Source organism: Telmatherina bonti, assembly GCF_933228915.1.
Source record: "Telmatherina bonti genome assembly, chromosome: 13".
Lineage (NCBI taxonomy): Eukaryota > Metazoa > Chordata > Actinopteri > Atheriniformes > Telmatherinidae > Telmatherina > Telmatherina bonti.
Window position 1 is genome coordinate 13402216 of NC_136611.1, and position 24980 is coordinate 13427195.

General features: G+C 37.6%; 1 protein-coding gene across 1 annotated transcript in view; it reads right to left on the bottom strand.

Moving 5' to 3' along the window:
* Window positions 1-575: 575 nt before the first annotated feature.
* Window positions 576-24980, bottom strand: part of gpat2 (glycerol-3-phosphate acyltransferase 2, mitochondrial) — a gene marked incomplete at both ends in the record, with an annotated part of 41696 nt that continues 17291 nt past the window's right edge. The window contains 13 exons of the mRNA XM_079251618.1: window positions 576-692; window positions 3282-3337; window positions 3681-3749; window positions 4450-4570; window positions 11039-11161; window positions 14553-14630; window positions 15151-15335; window positions 19969-20072; window positions 20261-20421; window positions 20679-20749; window positions 20844-20971; window positions 23227-23309; window positions 24035-24133. Of these exons, the coding sequence (XP_079107744.1) occupies window positions 576-692; window positions 3282-3337; window positions 3681-3749; window positions 4450-4570; window positions 11039-11161; window positions 14553-14630; window positions 15151-15335; window positions 19969-20072; window positions 20261-20421; window positions 20679-20749; window positions 20844-20971; window positions 23227-23309; window positions 24035-24133 (1395 nt within the window). The remainder of the gene's footprint in view (window positions 693-3281; window positions 3338-3680; window positions 3750-4449; window positions 4571-11038; window positions 11162-14552; window positions 14631-15150; window positions 15336-19968; window positions 20073-20260; window positions 20422-20678; window positions 20750-20843; window positions 20972-23226; window positions 23310-24034; window positions 24134-24980) is intronic.

The following is a 24980-nucleotide window of genomic DNA, read 5'->3' on the forward strand; positions in this document are numbered from 1 at the left end:
ATGTCCCCATCAAAATGAGGCATTGATTTGTCTCGCCCTTTTGATGTCCAAAGGTCTGCGTCAAACAGACTCTCCGGAGGTCTGACTCAGCAGAGAGTGATCTACATCCAGGAGAGCGACTCAGAATGATGAGATGTGTGGAGGAGCACATCTAATACACAAGTGGAAAGAGGTTTCTTGTGCATGAGCAGAATTTGAGAGGAAACAACTTTTGTTTATTGTTACTACTTGAAAATTTCAGACGGGACTAACAAAAAAGTCATTTTCATAACAACATAAACAAATAACAGGCTGTAATGGGGCAACACCGCCCAGTGAGTCTCACCAGCTGATTAGCAGGACTGAAGAACATATTCTTTGTCTCCTGTGGCTTTATGCTAATGAAATTACCTAAGATGAACTTAAAATCAATGTCTCATTGAAAATAAAAAAATGCACCTACTGAAAGACACTTTTCAAACTCTGTCTATTTTTAATGAACAGAGGCTCCTCCAATATAAACTGAGGATGTTTTTTTTCTTTTAGCAGAACAAAGCCGAGTCGAGGCCTTGAGTCACGCTGCACTTTTAAACACATTAATTGTAGAGGTACTGTGAGATGAAGCGGTGCAGTTTCTGCCTGTTCTCTGACAACTGGAACAAAGGACTAACACCCAGGACGACGCCTCCCGTCTGACGCTCCTCCAAAATGACCTGAATTGAAAATAATGAACGAAAGCACAGAAGTTAGAGGACGCTTCAGCCACAATGCTTTGTGATTAATAACCTTTAAACATTGTGAGTGTTCAGCGTTTCATCTTAAGGAGTGGGCTTTCTGCACAAGGCAGAATGAAAAAGTAATGGAGGAGATAAAACAAAACCTTTCATATCAAGTCACACAAACAAAATTTAGGATGTAACACTGAAAAAAACCCCACTATGTTATTCACTAAACCAGGTCTGAAGTAATTAGGCCAAATGAGAGAGAAACTCCAGGCTGTGCCGTCTTGGCTTTTGTTTTGCAGTTGCATCAACACTAGAGGTATATTTCTTCTTTGATTTAACCTGAAGGTTTTACACATCATGCCTTCGTGATATTGGGTAGAAGAAGCAGCTGCCAGTCTGAAAGCACTATGACGATAATGACCAATTTTTACTAATGACCTCAATAATAAACTATCTCAAGTCTGTCTCAACTGTTTCAAGGGATCTTTGCAGATATGGGTCAATGATGCTCTATTTAAAAAAGAAAAAAAGTGACAACCACCCTGCAGAGAAGACTGAGGGGAACAATCACTGTCTGCTAATTTGGGAAGCCGAGTACTAATTTGCACCGAGAGGAGAATTTGAGTAATATCAATGTGTCTGTGTCAAAAAAAAATTTTTTTTTCCCCTTCTATGTTCTTTCCTAGATAAATGTTTTTTTTTCTCCCCCAGGTTTTTAGCATTGAAATCGATGCCTTCTGGCCTCCTTTTCCCTGTATTCTTCTTTATTCTTTGCTTTTTTTTTTTTTGCAAAATCTGTAGGTGGAGACAGCAGATGCTGATACTCTCATCCATTAAACCCATTTTTTCCAAGCCTTACTTTTTTGCACCATATGGAAAAACAACTTTCATTGGCTTTAAAACATGATTCAAGCATGATGATCTGTCATAATAAACAAGCTAACTTTTGTGTTTCATCAAAGTGTTCCACAGCATAATGTGCAAGTAGGGTGTTTTTCATACAAGGACATCTCACAACCCACAAGAAAAACAGGAAATATGAAGGAGAGCAGTCTTCAAAAATAAATTCCCTTACTTTTCATAACCCAGCAAAGTAGAACTTGGCTCTTTAGTGAGGAAAAAATGACACCATTACAATAAAACTTAAGAACTATAAATCTTACTTAAACACAAAAGTATTATTTCCACGACTCCATTAGAAAAAGTCTGGAGAGATTAATACTAAACTCTTCAGCCAGTCATCCCTCATTTCTTTGTACGTTTGGCACACAGGAAATAGAGGCAGCAATATTCTGAACATTTGAAAAGATAAATGTAGAGCAACGTATATAAAAAGGCAAATATTTAGTGTTTTTCTTCGACACAGCTTGAACCTTTCCAGGCTTTTTCATCATTTCTGGAAGTCGTCTTCAGGAATAGTTTTCTCGTTTGAAAGCTCTTCTTTGGATATGGGTTTTCCTATGTTCTGTTCTCTGCCAAGATGATACTACACTGCTTCACTAATGTTGAGATCCAGACCCTAAGGATGACGCCAAGACGTGTCACTGCTGACTCTCAGTCCAGTTTTCCAGCTTTCCTTGTAGAGTTGTTCTGATGACACACTGGATCAGATGCATCTCTCGGGTCATGGTTTAGATCTTTGCAGGATTTTTCTTACTTCCTAAAGACATCACTTTCTGATATAATTCCTCTGCTGGAGTTTTGTTTGTTTTTATACACACACACTTCTTGTCTAATTTCCCAAGAGAGTTTTAAACATGCTGCAGAACATGCAGAGATATGTCAAGATTTTCCCCTAATTAATGCAAACTTACTCATTTATGTCTGTCAAACTGTGTTTATGTCTGGCACACAACAGATATGCATTTGTCAGAGCCTGCTTAATATTTCATTTAAAATGTGTTGCTTAGTTGTGCTTAGTGTTGGTTTATCCCTTGAATTAAGTACATTTTTATGCTTGAATGATTAATAGATTTATGTTTAGGGACACAAACGAAAACAGGCCCTCTCCCAAAATTGTCGATACGAGGAGTGGACTGAAAATGAGTGATAAAGCAGCCAATGAGAAAAGAAAAAATGAAAGACCATCAGAAAGACTGGAGAACTGTTGATCAAGATCACAAAAATAAAAAAAAGGAAAACTTCAGAAGAAAGTCTGGCTCTTAGAAATAATACACAGAAAAAATGGACAGTTTAAGAGTTTTGAACAGTATTGTGCAATAATGAACAAATAACCTGCATCCTCCTTTCAGTTCATTGTTTCATAGGTGGATAATTCTGACAAAAACATGAACAGAAACAGCTGCTCTTATTCTCTGCTGCATTAAAGTCAGGTTAGATGCATGTTCACGCTGAGCTCAAGGCTCTTTACAATGACTAGTTAATCCAAGATTTAGGCTGCATTTAATGTCACCTGGGAATATTACCATTTGGACTGAACTTCTGGACAGCTAGATTACTCCTGAACTTTAAGTCTCAAGTCAAACTCTAATTTTCAGCAATCAGACACACACACTCACACACACACACACACACACACACACACACACACACACACACACACCACCTGTCACTCACCCCGAGGTCTATTAGTGTTCTAACTGCAGTGCGCGCCGCCTCCTCTGAGCAGCTTTCTGTGAGATACAGCACAAAGGCACACATGAATAAAAAGAACAGGCAGATAACCAATATAGAAAACCAGGTCGGGATAACAGAACAAAGCCACTACCAGTGGGACTGTAATTTTCATATGAAGTATTATTGAGGGGTTTCATTTGATTCAATTCTTACTGTCTTATGTGTTATTTCAGCAATGTGGGTGCATGTGATGCTGGTGTGGAGGCTGCTCTGTGTTTCCTCTTTGGTCTCTGCTGAATTGTTGAATCAGTGGGAAAAGGGAAGCTGACAAGCTTTTACAATTCTGACACAAAGACACCTTTGTACAGTTTTTGGGAGAGGATGTCAGGTCGAGCTCACCATAATGCTGTTTCTTCTGATTTGCAGTATCGCACAGATAGGAGTGTAACTGGGATACAAACTCTGCTTCTGCAGGAGAAAGGAAAATAAAGGCATTACTCCAACAAGGCAAAGTGATGACGGTGTGCTGTGAATGTGGATGTAGTCTTCATGCTTCAGTGCCAAGATGTATATTTGTGGCTGGTTCAGTAGGTTAGAGCAGTTTAAAATTAGAGACAGAAAACTCAACATCAGCATTCATTTGAATTCTAATATTTTAACCTAGAATTACCTTTTTTCTTTTTCCTTTTAAAAAAAAAAAAAAATATATATATATATATATAAATAAATACATACATACATACATACATACATACATACATACATACATACATATATCTATATCTATATATATCTATATATAGATATATATATAGATATATATATAAATATATATATATATAAATAAATAAATACATACATACATACATACATACATATATCTATATCTATATATATCTATATATATACCGTATATATATAGATATAGATATATCTATATCTATATATATAGATATATCTATATATATATATATAGATATATCTATATAGATATATCTATAGATCTATCTATCGATCGATAGATAGATCGATATATATATATATAGAGATATATGTATGTATTAGATAGAGAGAGAAAGAGACAGAGAGATAAATGTTCAAACATTTGAAAGCTGAATCAATCACACAAAACATCTCAGAAAAGAAGTTAAACATGGAGCACTCATACCAGCCAGAGGAGTGCTCATATGGTCCAGTGCAGCAGTGGTCCAGCAGAGCGCCCTCAGATGTCCAGCTAGCATACTGCAGAGGAAGAAGAGCATGTCTGGACACTGCCTTGGCTGGCTTATCTATAAAGGTAGATGGAGAGCAAAGCAGAAGGGATCAGAAAAATGTCAAATCAGAGTGAGGGAGTGTATTATTTCTGGGACACTGAGTTTAAAGTTAAAACTTCTGTCAACAGGATAAAGTACAGTTGGAGGATGCAGGGGTATCATACTGCTTATGGATATTTTTTTGTTTTTTTTAGATAATTTTGCATAATTATCCCACATTCATACTGTGTTAACTAATGTAAAAACCTTGTAAACACTGTGTTTCTGAAGAAATAAAAGCACAGCATAACATGGCAGAATGATCTGGACACTTGTTGTCTGACCTAATCTCATCTCAGGAAAAAGAGAAAATGTTTATGTACATGAGACTTATGTCTTCAAATAAAACCTTTGTTAATACTCATTTAGTACTCTGCCCTTTAAAAAACACAGCTGAGGGTAGAGCAGGGTTGAGAACTGCCCAACCTTGAATGTTCTTCTAGATTTACAGGTCACGTTAAATAAAAGTTTCTATGGAATGACTAGATGTAATTAAAACATCTAAATTCATGCAGTTAAACATGAATGGAGATAAATGTTTTAATTTGAACATTTTCAGCAAGAATGTTAAACCAGTTTAATCAATAACAATTTGACCAATGACTTGATCAATCAGCAGGACTTACTACAGTAATGTAGTAAATGCTTCAGTGGTAGTTGAAGAGCTGACAGCTGATGGACCATGCATGGATTTTAATTTGTATGGACGGTTATGACATCACTCAGATCACAGATTGATAATAAAAGCAGTTCTGATAAAGAACAGAATATTGAACAGCTTTGAAAGTCTACAACAGTCTGCTAACAATCAACGATGTAAAGTTTGTCTTCAATCTAAAACTCTTTCAACAAAAGCTTCTCTGATGGTTCCACTAAGAACAAAGGATATGTTGCAAAGTGTTGTAGTAACTATGCTGGCTCAGCAGCGTTAAATGAGCTCCAGTTCTGAATAAAACTAGTGTCTTCAGCACACCACCTCCCACCTACCATCCATCAACCACCTCCACAACAGTTGGAAAGGAAACTTTAAATGTGGACTTATTGGATTAAATATCCCTTGTACAGGTCTAATGGTAATGACTTTTGAGTTTTAGCACAAGCAGTTTTCGCCTCCTACTAATCTTCAACATACTTACATACAGCGGTTCTACCGTGAAGGCCTGACTCACCCAGTCTCCTCCAAACACTTGACTTTATGTTGTGTCTTTTATTTGAACTGTGGGAAGCATTGATGTGGGCTAATCTGCAGCAAGGAGACACTCTTGGTCTATATCTCCTGGGGCAGACTGCTTGAGAGCAAGTTTCATCATGGTGTTTGATGGTTTGTATGACTGCACTTGAAGAAACGTGATTTTTTTTTTTTTACCCAACTGACCTTCATGTCTTGAAGGAACATTGAACTGTCATTAGTCTTACCAAGTTAAGCAGCTGAGATGTCAAATAGAGAAGTTTGCCATTTAATGACACCAAGTACATATAACATCACCAATGGTAACAAATGCAAATAATGTTTAGCTGTTGACTTGAATCTTTCTGACAGATGACCCAAGTCTTTAAACAGCAGGGTTTGAAATTACTTTGTAAAATCTAAAATATAAAACATATTTTTACAAGTTTTTTTTTTTTATTTGACTTTTTAACATACAGTGGATGGGCTTCCTCAGAACTGAAAACAATTAATGAAATGATCATTAAAGTGCATCATTTCAAAATTCCTAAACTTAAAATAGAGACCACACTTATGTACACAAAATGAGTGAACAATAATGCTCATGTTGCTTTTTAAATTACTTGTGTAGACTTAATCTTTAATGGGAGGTTTTCAGAAGCTGTACATCTTCTAATATAAAGACTATTAAAAACTATACTTGGTAATGTGCAAGGCCATTAAACTGGGGTTTAATGAAAGCACTCCAATCATAATCAAGTCATGTAAAAATACGAGGAGGAGACATACTGTAGAATACAGCTGTTCCTGTAAAACTGCTTCATTTCTTGGTCATCACACAGCTGTACAAAGGAAAGCCTCTCAAGGGATGTGTGTTTCTGCAGCTACAGCATACTGAATAGTTTGCAGCAGGAATAATACGTTGCTTCTGTTATCAGCAGATGCAAACTAACTAACGTTTGAAACTGCAGTTTTAAGTATTTGTACTAAGAAATGCATCCTTTTCTTACTAAAAGTGGTACTTTTATTTACCCTGAAATCAAATGGATTTCATGCCACCTTTAATGAGCAGATGCCATTTAGTAAGATAGATTATTTAAAGCTGTGCTAAAATAATCATTGCAACAGTGAAATTAAAGTACAAAAAAGTTGAGATGGGTTGCTGTCAGAAGAGAAAATACCCTGAAATGTACTTGTAACATTTAATCCAAATAATAGCAATAAGTTGCATAACGTAGCTGTAAGAGAACATGGGAGCAAGTAAAGATATAAGCCCTGCTTTTAACATGGGTTAAACTAGGGTCATCAGAGGAATGCATCACTTTGCAGGCTAATAACTAACTAGATATGGCAGCAGAGAAGCAGTTATGTGAAATTAAATGATATTATTGCTGTTGTACAGAGTACTTGAGCATTTTCCAGCTGTTTTGTGTATTTATTAAAATAGTTCATCTGCCTCTGAAACTCAGAAAAACTGTAAATGATTTAACGATGAAAAATAAAAAAAAGTTAGCACCTTGACAAACAAACTAACCTGTTTGTGAATAACATGAACCTATGAAAGTTTGGATTTTTGGGAGTAAAGCTAAGCCTTCACAGCAGCAGGCTGTTCTGAGATATAAGCTTTTGTACTGACTTGACTTGGATTACAGCCAGGCTGTTGTGAAAGAACACCTGAAGTGAATTTATCCAGGCTAACTGAAAACAAGCAAAAAGGAGGAGGTGGTTGGGGAATATTTTCTTTTTTTCTCCCTTGCTTAGTATGGAGGTGTTTGGTGTCCTCATTCAGCACCTGATATGAGCAGAGGCGTTGAGTGAGTGCACTGGATGGAGGATAAAGATATTGTTTGAAAGAGAAATAATGTGCAAACTTTGGAAAAGCTTTCTGTTCAGTGAACACAGCTCAAGTCAGACAGACTTATTTTCCAGTGTGGGGGAGTTTTTACTTGGATTGCTGTGGTCAGCCATCAACTCGCTTGTAGAGCAAGTTGTCAACAAGAACTGCTTTTAATCATTAACTTTACCATATCATAATAAACTTACATATTTTTATTAATTCAGGGTTTTAAATGACTGCATCTCCACAATGTAAGAAGAGTAAATGTGTGTTAAACAACAGTGGCTTCTACCAGGCTTCTCTTGTAAAACACGTCAACATCTCCTTTAACAAAATCTTAATATCCTGCACCGGCCGAGTCAGTGCCTTGTATTAATATACCGTACATGTGTGTCCCTGCTTGCATCACCATTTAGTCTGTTTACACAATCTTGTTGAGAGGGATGACCATCTATTGGGAACAAAAAGCAAGTGCCAGTTTCAACTTAGGGTTGCAACTTTATGTTTTACTTAAATTTAGATTTACAAGAGTATTTCTTTCAGTTAGGATTACAATAAATCTTTAGAAAATCATAAATGTAATGCACTCTCAGGTGATGGGAATACAACTGTGTGATGTGTGAATAGGTGAGTGGGAGGCAAATTGTAAAGTGCTTTGAATAAAAGCTCTATATAACTACAATCCATTTATCAGCCCATATCCCAAAATGATCTAATATGAACAAAACCTGATGCCAAAATGTTCCATCAGTAGTAATTTTTAAAAGCTTGCAATATGTTGTGGGTGGGTGGTCTTTCTTTATTCATTTGTGTCAAGTTCCATCAGAAAAGTCCTATTACAGCACAGGCAACCCAAAACCTGCAATTATAACCCCAACTGTCCCTCAGATACATGAAACCCAATATATTATTGGACAGATACTGCTCTCACCATACTAAATAATTTACTGGATAATTACTGGCCTTCAATTGATTATTTTGTGGATCATTTTAATTGTAAAATTATAAGTATTATAGATATCATTGCTCCCACCAACGTAAAAGCGATCAGTGCCAAAAAGAGAGTTTCATGGAAAAAAAAAGTCATGCTGGGAAGTGCTGAAAAATGAGAATGTTGAAAAACTGAAAGCAGGTGGTGAAAAACAAAGTTGCAGGTTCACTATGAGATCTATAGAGTGAAGATTTATAACATGGATCTGAGAAATGCTGAAAATGATCGTTCTTTTCTCGGTATACTATTCAATCTACATTCTTCTCAGCTGCTGAAAAACGTTTAGTGTGATTGTGTCAGTGCTTACGCTTCAAAATTAGTGAAAACGTTACTAATTATGTGGTCTTCCATGTTGTAGCTGAAAAGAAAAACAGCAGGATATTGTTTTTTTTCCCCAGCTAACCTAAGTACATCACGTCCAGCTCTGTCCAATCAGAACCTCTCTTAAACCCCAGATATAGGACACATTCACATCAGCTTTTTTATTAGAATCCTAGTCTGTTTGCTCAGAAAGTTCGCTTTGTTTTGGGAAATATTAATGTGCCAAATAAATTCTGATATGGATGAAAGAAGCCGATTCGGTCCCCCAACAAATGCAAGTCTCGGTCCGTTTCAAGCTGACCAAATACAGGAAGTGAACAAAAATGTCACAAAAAAAGTCACTTCCTGCATTTGGTGCAGTATTTCACTGTGGTTAGCGTTAAGAGTCCTTTGCCTTGTCTGTTGTTCATACTACGTCCACTGTTGCAGCGGATTTTTGCAGAATACTTGCATAAGACAAAATGAAAATCCCAAAACAGCAATGGCTTCCTGCTACATGTTTAACCGGGAAAGTGGATGAAAGTGGAGTTTTCTTCTTCATGCAGGTCTTGTCCTGTGTTTTCCTAAATACTAGTGCAGCGCCTCCTTTGGTGAGAATGAGGATCTATTTTTCTAATGGTTTACACGTAAACGTGAACTTAGCATGCAAAGATTCACCCCTACAGCTGAGCCGAGTTCCTAACTAGACGAGTCTAGCGGGATATCCTGACGGGAATACACTCCTAAAGCAAAATTAAGTAAAGGTGAATAAAAGTTGTTTTCTATGTAAACCTCAATTTAAAATGATTATTTCCATGGAAATGTGAAGGAGAATACTTTAATTGGGAATTATTTAATTCTGAATAAAAAAAACAAAACAAAAAACAATCTTTCCATAGTCATTAACACACTTGTGAAGTATGACTTATCACTTTAGGAACATATCAGGGATTAAAGGATTGATGTTTAAGCAGGACTTATAAAAAGTTTGTCTTTACTAGACTAGACAACGCAACGCTGTCCTTACAGATCTCCCTAAAAGTCCAGCAGACGGCTGCAGTTAAAACGCTGCTCCTGGACTCCTCACTAAGCCCAAGCAAGTGGATTATATAACTTCAGATCTTTACGCTAGCTTCAGTTTGTCAGAGGACTGACTTTGAAACCCTGCCGCTAGTTTATAAAGTACTGAATGGTTGAAGGCCAAAATAAATTTGAGATCTTCTGGTTTAGTTTGAAGCAACCAGATCCCTCAGATCGTCAAGGTCAGGTGTACTTTCTGTTCCCAGAGTCAGGACTTAAATGAAGATGCAGTGTTCAGTTTTTATCCTTCTCACAAGTGAAACAAACTCCCAGAAAACTACAGGCCTGCTGAAACTCTCGGCAGTTTTAAATCAAGGTTAAAAACCTTTCAATCTGACACCAACAAAAAAAAAACTTACATTTTCACACAAACCTTTCTTTATTGCTTTTTATCTTATTTTAGCTTTACTTACTACAATTTCTTTTTAAAGTTTGTTTTTAATGTACTTCTGCATGTTTCTTCTGCAACCCACTATAATGCTTATATTTAATATAAAGCATTTTCAATAGTCTTGAACATGAAATATGTAATAGAAAGTCGCCTTGCGTCATTTTATAACAAGTTCTGTAGAAATGAACCATAGTCTTACAATATAAAACAAGTTCCACTCCTTTTATTTATTGGTAAAAATGAAGGACAAAGAACACATCTGACATTTTTTAGTTGCATTTACATATTCTTTAAAAAAATTCATTATAATGCCTACGCAGGTTCTGTTTGCTTCTGAATGATATAATATCAAAGTCACTTTGCAGTGATAAGGACTTGCACTCCAGCACCTTCGGGTACCTTTTCATGTTGCTTTGAAAAATGACATGTAATAACAGTAAAGTGTCTTTTGCAGATGACACATACCTCTAATTGACCTTCAAGCAAAGTGATTCATTTGTGTAGGAGCTTTTGTAATGTAGATTTAGTTGCTTCAAAGTACTTTTTCATGTTGTGTTTCCTGTATTTTGTAGGCAATCACCCCAAGCGGCTCCTAATCAACATTAAATCTTTTACCCTTTTGCTGCTATGCTGCATATGAAGTGGCCAAAAGGGGCCAGGTGAAACTCTTTTTGTACCTTATAAGAGCGCAGGTCTTCCTCCTCGCAGTCAGAGTCGCTTTGATAGGGGTCATCACTGGTGGTCCAGGTCAGAGCAACCCTCCTTTTCAGGAAATCACATATGGGAATATCTCTGGGAATCTAGATATGATAAAACACAGAACAGGTTGCAAGTGAAGGTCTCCAACAATGGACGAACTAAAATCTTTAGTTAGTTGTAATTTATAGCTTACTTAGAACAAAAGAAGATGAAACATGCCAAGTTATTCTATATACTAACTCTAAAAAGTCTTTGTTATGTACTTACTGGAAATTAAAGCTAAACTATAAGACCAATGGTATTTGCATGTAGCTAGTATTGATAAATGTCAATGTCATACAGCCAGTTTTCACACAAGGAGATAAATCTGTGGGATTAACAGATTTACTTTATATATCAATCCATCAAAAATCCCTTTATTCTCTTCATTTATGAAGTTTCTGACAGTTTTCAAACTTTACATTTTGAATTTGAAGCATCAGGTGTGCAGAAAAAAAGTTATTTCTGATGCCACCATAAAATTCTGAACCTGGCTTTACCTCAGCAAAAGAAGCTGATTTTGGGTCTGTAAGTGCCCAGAATTTCACAGTAGAAACAAATTATTTAGCTATTCTAAATAAATGAACACTTCAGTAATGAACAATAAAACACTGAAGAATACAGTACTTTGTTATTCTTTAACCATTTGTAATATGGAATATATATGAAAGCTTATCTCATTTGAAGAGGTCTGGTAGGTCTGTTAAAAAGCATACTCTGTTGTGTTTTTTCAGGCAGAATAAATTCACTTCTCTTATTAAAAAGGCCAAATCAGAATATTACTTATCTGTCACAACTGAGAAGCTTTAAATATTCACAGAAATTTTGGAAAGTTATTAAATCTTTATCTGTAATCAAATCCCCTCAGGTTCTTCCAACATTTGTTCTAGAAGACTCAGCCCCAGTATATGATAGAACCGAGGTCTTAAATTGCTTTAATAAGCTTTTTGTGGCATCTGGTTCTTTGTTTGACTCTATAGGAGCTGCCTCAAAGATTCCCTGTACAAACCCTCAAATGTTTTCTGGAGACTGTTTCCATTTTTTGCCTTTTACTGTGCAGCAAGTGCATAAGGCCCTTAAATCTCCTGGAGTAGATGTGATAGAGCTTTACTTTTTTTTTTTTTTTTCTTCTCGTGTCTTGTCCAGCATTTAAGCAAGCAGTATACATGTTGATCTGATGACTGCCGTCCCTGAGCCAGGTTCTGCTGGAGGTTTTCTTCCTGTTAAAAGGGAGTTTTTTCCCTCCCACTGTCGCCTCGTGCATGCTCAGGATGGGGGATTGGATCGAAGTCATGATTTGATGCAATCAGTTGGTTTCTTTTATAGGCCATGTATGAATTGGCTTGAAATGATGTGTATGTTGATTCGTGTATGTAAAGTACCCTGTGACAACATTGTTGTGAAGTGGCGCTATACAAATAAAGCTGAATTGAATTGAATACATTAATGATTTGGGATAGAATGTGTCTGATGTTAATAAGCATTTTTATGCTGATGATACAATTATTTACTGTCTTGGCTCAAACCCTGCTGGAGTTGTTGAATCTCTGAAGAAAGCTTTTGATGTGGTCCAGCTCACACTTTTACAGTTAAAATTAATTCTTAATGCTGACAAAACAAAACTAATGTTTTGGGTTTTTTTTTAACTCAAAGAAGGTTCCTCAAATTACCCCGACATTGTCCACTCTTGAGGGAAATGAAATTGAGGTGGTTCATATGTACAAGTATCTTGGTATTTTGCTTGATGAGACACTCACTTTCAAATCCCATATTGATATTTTTGTGAAGAAGCTTAAACTGAAATTGGGTTTTTTTTTAATCGAGATTAATTTAGTTTTTCTTTTGAGGTGAAAAAGCGGCTTGTTACTGGAACTTTTTTTTTTTTAATCCATTTTGGATTATGGGGATTTGTTGTATATAAGTGCTTCAGCTCAATGTCTGAGAAAGCTTGATGCTGTTTATCATGCTTGTCTGAGACTTATAACAAACTGTGGAGCCCTGACCCATCACTGTAAACTGTATTCTCAAGTGGGTTGGCCTTCTTTGTCCACCAGAAAGTTGGGACACTGGTACACTTTCATTTATAAGGCCATGCTTGGACTATTGCCCTTTTATATTTGTAACTTAATCACATAGAGAAATGTCGATTTGCATGGCTTGCGATCAACAATTGTCTGTTGCTCTCTGTGCCATTTGCCCGCACTGAACTGGAAAAAGAGCCTTTGCCTTCTCTGCCCCTTCTTCATGTCACATCATGCAAATGGATTGGAAACTAACAGAACCTATTTCATTGAATGACTTTAAATCCAGATTTAGAGCATCTGAGACAGCCTCCTTAACCTGGAAGTGCTTTTATTTATTTGAAAGTAATTGTAATCGTGACTTTGCTGTAATTGATACTTTTTGTTTCCTCTTGGCTAGGACTCTTTTGAAAAGAGGTTTTTAATTTCAATGGTTAATTTCCTGGTTAAATAAAAGAAATTAAATAAAATTTGGGCACAAGACCCAGTGAGAGGAGCGAGTGGGTGGGGGCACAGTGACTTCCGCCTGTAAAGGCGCACACATAGTGGCCAGTGAAGCAGTAAATAAAGTAGCAGCTTAAAAACAGACGGCAAGACCGTCCCATGCACGGCGGACCGAACGGTTTGGTATTTTACTGAGTACCATTGCGTCCCCAGAACATAACTCACCACAACTTCTTCATTAACCTACTTTATGGAGATTCTCACAGTGTCAAATTTTACATTTAGAGAAGGATGACCCATATGATATATAACACAATTAACTTCTCACTCGTTGGATCTGACATTCCGGTCCACACTAACCAGTGAACTGTAATCAGATTTGTTAGTACTTATATTTGTACTCGGTATCAGAAAGTACTTAAATATAAGTACAAGTATGAAAAAAAAAAAACGTGGTATTGGTGCATTCCTGCTGAAAAGGTGTGTGTGTGTGTGTGTGGGGGGGGGGGGGGGGGGAACGGACGGACTCTACATAAACTGTACTCTGTTACAGGTCTGTTGTAAACTGCTGGCTTTTGGACTGATGCCAATTTGAACAAATACAATATTGTACATATTTTCCAAGTTTTCTGCTCATTTTACAGAATTGCAAAGACGTATATTAAATTCTTGGAACTGAAATAGCCCCATTTTTATGGCCTTTCAATATTTTCAAGTAAATTATTAATGTACTTGTAAACAAACTTACAGTAATTCAAAATAAGACACTGAAAAAGTAACTGAATAAATAAATTAATAGCTCAAGACAAGGTAGTAAATTAAGAATCGGAGGGAACATTAAATATGTATTCATAGATAAAAAGCAGAGCAGATCAGATCACTGAATAATGAAGTTAACTTTAGGCAAGATAACATTTCAAAACCAGTGCTATTTTCAATTATGTACACTTTGAAAGAACAACTTTCAGAAATCTTTACGTCTTCTTACTTCTTCCATGATCAAGATGCCGCAGCGGACAAGACTGTCGACAGCATCCAGGGCAAAACTCTGGGAAGACTGACAGGGCTGGGGAGAGCAAGGGAGCAAGATTGGGTTAGCTCGGTGTTGAAATGCAGGAAGAAGCAAAAATAGCCTCAGCCCATCGCCTAACTTAGAAATGCAGAGGGAGACGGCTGACAGAGAGAGTAAGGTGTGTAGTAGAAATGTAGCAGAGATCACAGAGGGACAATGAGAGGCGGCCAGACGGGGGATGAGAGCAGGGGAGATTTTTTTTTTTTTGGTGAAAAATAGGATAGAAACAAAGCTAGAAGCGGAGGAGACAAGAAAAAGCAGCTGGTGAAATGAAAGGTGTGCAAACGGAAAGAAAAAGTATTACTGGCTCAAATTCGGAACCCTTGAAGTCAGTCTGATGACGCACATACTTACACAACCACGCACACACACAGTACACACAAGCACAATCTAAAACCTTTCTCTGTTTGAGATAGAGGCAGCAGAGCAGGATGAATGGCTGTTCAGCTCCATTAAACATCCATTGAATGAGACGCACTGGGTGTGTGTTTGTGTGATATGAATACAAACTTACTGGCATGACGCCTGGAGGCAGGAGATGGCAAAGCTGCAAGGCTCTCTCCGTCAACTCAGTCTGGCAGAGCACCACATCAAACTCCATGTCACCTTTGACCTCCTCTCCCTCCACTCCGTCAGTCCTCACCCTGCTGCTGACTCCACTGAAAACCACCTCACACAGCATGGCTGACACTGCACATGCTACACACACACACACACACACACACACACACACACACACACACACACACACACACACACACACACACACACACACACACACACACACACACACACACACACACACACACACACACACACACACACACACACACAAACACAAACAAAAAAACACACTCGTTTGCTGGAGTTAATCAAGAACATAAGAAAAGAAATATGCATTTTAATCCAATTGGGTCTTTAATATCAAATCAGGTGATGAATTCTCTACAATTTATTGCATATATTTATAAAGACGGTCCTCAGTTTACGAACGAGTTCTGTTCCTACGTCATGGCATAACCTGAAATTCCACGTAGAAACAGATTTACCTTTAAATACTCCTACTTAATCCCTTAGTCACTTAATAACTATCTAAATACAAGTTATACATTATATTAATGGAAAAAAGTACAGGCAATTAAAATAGACATTTCAATTAAAGTAAAATTGTTGTCTCAATCTCAGGGGTTGCAAGAACTAACCTTGTAACTTTGAAAGTTACTCTATTTTTTTTATTTACATTTATTTATTGAGCGTTGTAAAGTGAAAACGACATAAGTCAAGAACCGCTTAACCCAAGGGCCGCTTGTATCTCTCTCTACAGAGAGAAAGAGAGTGTGTGTGTGCTAACAGGAAAACCCCACTTGCATTGTTTCTTTCCCGAAACACAACAGCCCTCCAACATGACAAAAAAGGACTCCTAAAAAGATGATGTTACACACAAATCCCTGTGGAGGCTTAGAAGATTTCCCTTCAGGTGTCCTTAAATTAGCGTTTAATCCATGGCTTTTCACCAAACATCAAAACAAAATCTGGAGGTAAGATCGCACCATGCATGCACAGATTACACCAGGGCTTTCGGCCGCACAAACCAAATATCAAAGCAAGTAATGTGGGAATAAGGAATCATACAGTAAAGGTACCTTCCTGTAACATCAAAAAATAATTTTTACCTCCACCAACAATGCTGGAATGTGGCTACAGAAGCTGTGGCTTCACCCAAGCCTTCCTGTCAGCTTGATAATTAAATTTAGCAGACGGATATCTCTGAGCTACAGAATAAATTGATACAAGACTGTGGTAAGGATGTGGGATTCTAGGCTTTCTGCCATTAGATGATTACCATACATTAGTGATACATAATATGGTGTGCTCCAAACCCCACTGCCAGAGAGAAGCACGCTGACTAAATAAGCACTCTCATGAATTATTTAAATGTCATTTAGTAAAACTTAAATATGGAGGAAAAAAAGGCATAGTTTTAGTTGAAAATACAAGTCAGGGTTTCTGCTCCAAGTATATGATGGTGGCGCACCCCCACAGCAAAATAAAGGCTGCCATGCCCTCTGAATTATGATTTTTTTGAAAACCAGATTTTACTAATGTAAATTATTCGGTATGAAAGGATCCATAAACAAAGTCTATATTTGAGCACATTTACAGATCATAATAAGAGCATGAACTCGTGCTGAAAACGTGACAAGCCTCCGCAAATAACTTAATTTTGAAAAAACCAACACTTCCTGTCCATCTCTACTGCAGTTTGCTGGAGAGAAGCAGCAAAGAGTAAAGGGACAAAGAAAAGGCGAAGAAAAATGTTTCAAAACAAGGATAAGTTTAATGAATACTTTTCTAAGCCTGTGAAAGTGACCCTAATGTTAAAGTTAATAATGCAATATTAATATACCAGCAACCGTTACGTTTAATGTCAAGTTTCACCTTCACATGTTGTTTCAGATGACATTACAGGTATTTTTTTAAAAAATTTTTTAAGACTACATCAGGTAGTTTTCTGTAATCTGGAGGTGACAGGAACATAAAAAAAGAAAATCAAGTGTGTCATCTTTGCCCAGACCGGCACATATGACTAACAACATCACAAATCTTTGTACTCTCTTAAATGTGAAAATCAAACATGCAACTTTTTTTTTTTTTTTAAATGTAGCAAGTCAGCAGGAATCACAGAATCTAGACAAACATTTCTAATATAGTAATAACAGGATGATGCAGTCTGGTCTAAAATGAATGGATTTTTTTTGGCAAAGAGGCTAACAGATGCATCAGTATAAAATATGGACAAATATGTAAATAAATAAACAATCCCAAAAAATGTTTTGTTTCTGTATATTGTCTTACACACCTAAACAGAAGCCGCCTCTAGCACATTTTAAAGACAGAATATCTGACTATTAATACACAAGAAATAACCTTGACATTAAATAAAATCAGAAACTTTTAATGTTGCTGAATGACGAGTAAAAATTCTATTCTATTCTCCAGTCATTTAGCAGAAGCTTTTATCCAAAGCGACTTAAATACGAGAGTGAGAACAACACAAGCATGAAATCAAACAGTACAGAACATCATTAGGAAGGTGCTAGTGGACTGCTGGAGTCCAGTTGGACGCCGATCTTGACATGACTTTTTTTGTCCCCACCCCACCACACAATATTACCCATGTTAAAATACAAACAATGAATATCATAATGTTTGTTGCAAAGAACTGGGTTAAGTTCTCCAACTGTTCCAACAGATATAGCTAAACTAAGTGTGGAAGTGCTCCTTGAAGAGCCGACTCTTCAGCTTGCTCTTAAAAGTAGACAAGGACTCTGCAGAGCGGACAGAGTTTGGGAGGTCATTCCACCATCGTGGCACAACAGAGGAGAGTCTGGCTAGTGATTTAGTCCCACATAGTGGTGGTAACATGAGGCGTCTCACTAGTGGAACGTAGGTGTTGAGAGGGAGTGTAGCTCTGGATTAAGGAGTGAAGGTAGACAGGAGCCATTTGAGTTCTTGTTTTATAAGCCAGAAGCAAAGCTCTGAATTTGATGAGTGCTGCAACCGGAAGCCAGTGAAGTGTGATTAGCAGCGGAGTGACATGAGCCCGTTTGGGTTGGCTGAAGACCAGTCGTGTGTAAAAAAATCAAGATCTCACTTTCAATAGGACGATTTAGTTAAGAAAGACATAAAATAACTACAATTAAGATCAGCTGTTTTAGCCAGAAAACACAACCAGTTAGCCAGCAGGAAGCTGACATAACCAGTATCATAAATGTAATGAGACGAGGTAACATGAGGATAAAACAGTTGTTGTACTGACATGTTTTCATCACTTTATTGTAACTTTGTATACGTGTTCACTGCTAACTGGCTATATTGGATCAGACTTTCTGGGTTTAGTAATCTCCTTACGAAAAACAGTGATGTGAAGGTAGTACAGCTTACTACAGCTTCTATCATCATCATTATCATCACCCCGGCTGATGAAGGTCCGGCTGCAGTCAAAATGTCAGTCACTTTGGGGAATGGGGAATATGTTAAAGATTATGGCACAGGTTTCCTGTTTGCTAAACAGTCAGAAGTGGTAGAGGAGACTAAGCGGGGAGAAAAAAGTGGTGGTGCAGACCAGGACAGCGTGACAGGTGAAAGAAGCAGGGAATGTGTGGACAGCTTTCGGTACAGCAGAGCTGTCGAGCAATGCCACCCTTTTTGGAATGTTCAGCCAATTTCAGCTGTCATTTCATTGTGACGCCCTGGCCTTAACTATGTTTTTCTTTATTTGTAGGTAGGTGTGCTATGGGCGGTTCCAGTCATCAGAGCACCTGCCTATATAAGGCTGTGGGCTGTTTGCTCTCCAGCTCTCTCAGCCCACAGCTTGGTTTGTTCAGACACTGACTTGCAACCACTTTACACCACTGAATTCCACGTTTACACGCTGCATACACATACTTTAATTTCTTTCTTTAACAAAATACATCTTTGTGTATAAACAGCGTGGCTTTCCCTCACTGTTGTCACAGCCTTCTGCGCCGGTCGTGACAATAAGCTAATATGTGCAACAAAACAATAAAAATGATCAATTTGAACAGTAAGTGTCTTGCTTTGGGTCAACAATATGCAAATCTCTGTATTGTTTATATCTACATTTTACACAGCTTCTCAAGTTAATTGGAATTAGGGTTGTATATCCTTCTCAGCTTGTTGCAGACTGTCGCAGGACCATGTCTGGCAGTGAGTTGGACACCTTTGAGTCCAGCTGCATGCATATATGCAGTAAGAGATAGTCATAAGCACATTAGCTGTGTTTGTTTGTCTAACTTTGAAAGTTTCACAAGCCTAGGTTTAGCTGGCTGGAGAATCACTGCATCTGAAATTTGATTCACTGGCCACAGGTTCATAAAACAGCCTTTTTAAGACCCAAAATGCATTTTTCAGGATACAGCCTTTAACATTCACCTGTATTGATGCATCACTTTGAAATTTAAGAAATGAATGATTGAAAGAAGCCAACTCCTCATAGCATTTTGTCCTTGTTAAAAAAAAATAATAAAAAAAATAAAAATAAAAATCAAATCCAGCCTGCATGTAAAGTACCCAGGCACTGCTATTACTTGGTCTCCACTAAAGATCACAAATATCAACTTCTCCCAGTTTTAAATGTCATCTCTCAAATTGATTTTCCACACTGACATGCCAACAGCCAGAGTAGCTGCCAAGAACTCCCACGAAAAATAAGATGCCTGAAGAACATAGGATCTCAGGATATTTAAACTGAAGTAATGCAGGGAGGTTCTGCTAACCACACAAAACACAACCACTTAAAGTCACTCACCTCCAACAGCTTCTAGTATAAAGGTGTGTGTCACCGTCTGCGCCTGGAGGGAGAGGTGAAGTGTAGCAGCTAAAGAAGGACGGGGCACAATGAGAGGGTCTTTCCTAATGAGAGAGAGAGAGAGAGAGAGAGAGAGAGAGAGAGAGAGAGAGAGAGAGAGAGAGCGAGACAGAGAGAGAGAGAGAGAGAGAGAGAGAGAGAGAGAAAAAAGAGCTTTAACTGACAGAAAATAGGAATTCTCCATTTATTTTACTTTTACCAGGGTTCTGCTCTTTGTTTCTTGGAAACCAACCTGGACGGTGCTGCAGCAATGATGAGGTGAGGGGCAAGCAGAGAGAGGGAATAGTGAACAACCTCCACTAAACTTCCTCCAAATCCAACATCTCTCTTTCTGAACAGGACTTCCTCTGTCAGCCAGGCCACATCACGACACAGGACGGATGCTCTCACGCCCTGGAGAGCAGAGGAAGAAGGAGTCATTTCATTGCAAAATCTGACAGGAGCATTAACCATATGGTGACATTAGTTAGAGAACGATGGGTATGACTCAGAAAAATCATTGCCACACTTGACTACGCTAGCTCTAAAACCAATTTATTTTATGAGCCTTTTGGAGAACTGATGGATATTGAGAGGAGCGGAGGCAGATTTAAATGTAGGAAACACCAGGGAAACATTTTCTTTGCAAACCCACTGACACAGAGATGTACCTTGCGGTGCCTATACAGCAAAAGACTTGACACAAGACTGGTGGACATCACAGCCATGCAGGAAGTTGCCGCTACACGCACACACACACACACAAACAGAGGTAGCATCATTTACATATCTCCAAGACTTCATAATTCCTCATGGGAAGATAAGGATTAACTTACAAACAATGAGGTGGAGGATAATGGCAACACTGAGGTCTCTGTCTGGACAACTTTGTTCTTCAAGTGCAGATGGATAATAAGAAGGCAGAAGCCATGACATCCGCCTGTTACCAAACACGCAGTTAACTCTTAAAGGAAACATTGAAAGAAGGGAAGAAATTTGTGTTAGTTTACTTTTTATTCTGTAATTTCATCAAACTTTAAGCTTTCAAATTTACATGATATGGAAAAAAGTTACACTCAACAGCTTTAAAGTGACATTGTGTAACATTTTGTTGTTTACTGGCCAAAATTGATATATCTACATTTATATATGTGTTCTCAATGGTGTATTTCAACCTCAGCTAAATATCTGATAAAGCTCTCATAAGAGAATAACTTTAGATTGTTTTTATGTTTACAACTGGTTAACCAGTAAGGAAGGGCCATGACAGTCTGCAATCCTAAAACTACAGCCACTGTTAAAGGACAGATACCATCAACACTGAATAAGAATGACTGCATTCAATCACTGCATTCAGTGACTGAAACACGAATAGAAGAAACATCTTGGCAAACTGGAAAATCTGTTCCAATAGTCATTTACAAAAATGTAGAAAAATGCAGGATCATGGATATTCAGCAGCAGAACAAAAACCATTTTCACCATCACCAAGAGAGGGGACTTAAAAGGCAGTGCGACTGAAGCATCCAGAAAGTCGCTTCAACATTAAGAAGCAAGTCAGCTGTACTGCCTAAATTAGTTTAAAGCGAAGTTTTTTCATTCGTTTTGTTAGAGCTTCGCTCATTACCATAGGCAGCATAACAACAGATCCTGCTAAAATCAAGGACCATACACTTGTGTCCTCATGAGTTCAGAGGTGTTCATGTAATTTTAGTAGCTTTCAAAGTTGTGGTAAGTATTTTGTCCCAGTAAATGCCAACTTATGAAGTCTACCCACTGGCTTTTTGTCAGGCTTTACCGCTACTAAAAGCTGGCGTTTGAACCTCTTCACCTGAGTGAACACTCCATTAAGTATCAGATGTCACAGCTTCATCAGTGGCTTTTTGATACATGGTGGCTACCATTGCAAAAGGTGTGCATAAAGGTGAAGTCCTGAAATTAATTATTCCTTTGAATGTGATACACCCTTTCAAGGTTAGCTGGGAGAAATTCTCTCACAATATCCCTTTAAAATAGTTGTTTTTATTTTCCTTTATCATTTAGTTCTAAATATTGCATGGAGTTATTTACATCGCCAGCTGTGTGGTTGTATTTCTCACAAATCAGCTACGGAGTGTTTTAATGTAACCATGGTAACCGCAGCTTTCGCCAACCACAGCAGAATCTGGAGGATTATGACTTTGAAGAAAACTAACAAGCTTCAAGCTTATAGAAAAGGTACACTGTAGGCTTTTAGCTGTAAGATCGCATTGCTGTGAATTGCATTTACATTTCAAGGCGGTTAAATAAAACATCAAACAAATCTGTGTAAGCCAGCATTATTTCCTTCAGCTGAGCGGAAAAAAGGCCAAAAGCCATTTTCCACGTAAATTTTTATCAAGTCTGGTTCATTTATCCACTCAACACTTCGAGGTACATCATTCTGAAATTGAGATGTGTTTGATTTTCTTTTTAGCACCATTTATCTGGTGCAACACTGGCACAGCACAAGAGTTATATTTGTATCTTGGCTCTGCATGTATGTGTGAAATGTATGCAAAAGTCTATCAAAGAGAGCGTGTCTAATTTGGCTTTGTTGATGCACAAGACTTACCGACTGACAGGGTTCATCTCAACCAAGAATAAATAAACTGCACAGAGTTTGCGCACCTTTGTAAATAAATTCTTGCATGTGAAGAGTTCTAATTTTTACAAAGCCACCCACACATCTCCTCTGCAGGTTTTACATGGGCAAAAATGAGGAAGAGGAGGAACAAGTAGTACAGCATGATTATTATGCAGAGATTCACAGTGAGCTAAAAGTGAACACATGCTGGTAATTGCGACACTTTACCATCTTTACATCTGTGACTTGCAATGTTTTTTCACTCAAGCCCATTTTTAGCACCCCTTTATCTGAAAAGAATTAAACATATTATGGAAAAAAGCAACTCTGCTTAATAGACACCAAGCAGATTGAGCAGTAATGTTTTTCTTTCGGTTATCTTTTTTCCTGGCAGACAGTGGACTGCTGATGGTAACTGGACCGAGTCTAAGAGGATGAAACTCTGATCAGTTTGTATCATATCTGTGCCAATTTAATGTTTAAAGGGAAAGTTCTTCCAAGTTTAAGCAAAAGAAACTTTTCAGAAATTTTACAGATGATAGATAAAGAAAATCTGAATTCCACTATGGTTATATCATATACTCAGACCAACTTGTGCAAACAGGTGTAATTACCTGTTGTTGAGGATAACTGGAAGCAACAGGTCCTGTAGAGGGAGCCATTCATTCACTCTGCACCTCCCTGACTCGCACATCTCCTACACACATATGCAGACAAAAAGGATCATGTACACACACACGCACTCTGAAAGACCTTGTGAGCGCTACCTCTAAATCATTTAATACAGATGTTCTAGTTAACTGAACTCCAAAAAGTAGAAAAACTTCCTGCTGCATCTCATGCCTCCATTATTAACATCATATTATACATTTCTATTATTAGATATACCAAGAAAATAGCAACATAGCCACTCTGTAATTAATCATTATTCCTAGAAGTTTGGAAAGTCCAAGTCCCCAGCAAGTCACTGATTAATTTTTTACTTAATACAGTATTCTTCAGTTCAAGTGAGACTAAATTCAATGGCTGAAAAACAGTATTAAACTGAGAAAAAAGTTTAAACAAAACAACAGATTCAGCACTGGTTATTAAAAACAAACTTACTTTTAAAAGTCCAGCCAGCATTGTTTACAAGGCTTACTGCTTATCAGTCCAAGTAAGAATACATCAATGACCCCATGTCATGGGAGCCAAACAGGACAATATAATGAGAAATCTTTATCTTAGGAAACAAACCTCAAAGAAATAGAACATCAAACCATTACTTTAATTCTAACTGAAACCAACTCTCAGACCCGGCTGGACTACCAAAAAATGAGTACATAAACACAAATATTTGGGTTCAATGCTCAGCCATCATGAAGTTCTCAAGTCAGAAGTTACACAACTAGTCTTTACTGATATAATATTTCTGCAACACACCTTAAGAGAAAAGGGATGGGCGAAGTGGATTCTCACACTTCCACTTGGTTTCCCCAGGAGGAACGACCATAGCCAATGCAAAGCTGATCTTAAGCCCACCTATCGCAACACACAAAATTTACAAAGACACACATTCACAAAACTTTAACATCATCACATCATATAATGTAGTCTTTGCCTTAAGGGCAGGCATTCCATCAGCAGAATAATTAATAAACTGACTCTACAGCATGAGCAACACTAAGATAAATAGCCAATCTCAGAGTGTGTGTATGAGTGTAAAGACTGTGTACAGCACTTAATGTGTCTAAATGAAAGAGCATAATGATGGGGCAAGGACCTTATTATTGCAATTAACACAAAGCAACACCCCCTCTCCAGTATAGTCTCAAAGTGCAGATGACAGGCCAGGTTTAATGAAGAAAAATAGCCATCACCAATGCATCGACAAAATGAATTGCAAACATCAGCTGATCGACCGGTACTGGTCTATAAGAATTTAGAGAGCAATGCTGTGAGAAAAAACACTTTTTCTTTACACTATCAGTGTGACACTTCAAGTGACATCAATAATCGAAGCTTCATTTGGGTGATAAATATTGTTAAATGTAACACAAACTGACAAGATATCAGTTGTCAGTGCTTTTGTTTTTGGAAAAAGGTTCGCACTCTGACCAACAATTAATTTTGGGAGATATGGATAGAAACTACGCAAACCCAAACACTTTTAAATTCAGATAAACTGTACCATTACTACCCTATCAAGTGCCTGAAAAGCACTAAGTAGGCCAAGTCTGCATGTCCCTGAAACACTGAACACACTCAAGTGGCATGTACATCATCTTCTGCAACACAGCAGCAGAGTGGCTTTGATGCCATGCAATGAGGCACTTCTATGCCAGACGCATGCCTCATATTATTTTAAAATGTTCTTCTCCTTTTAACA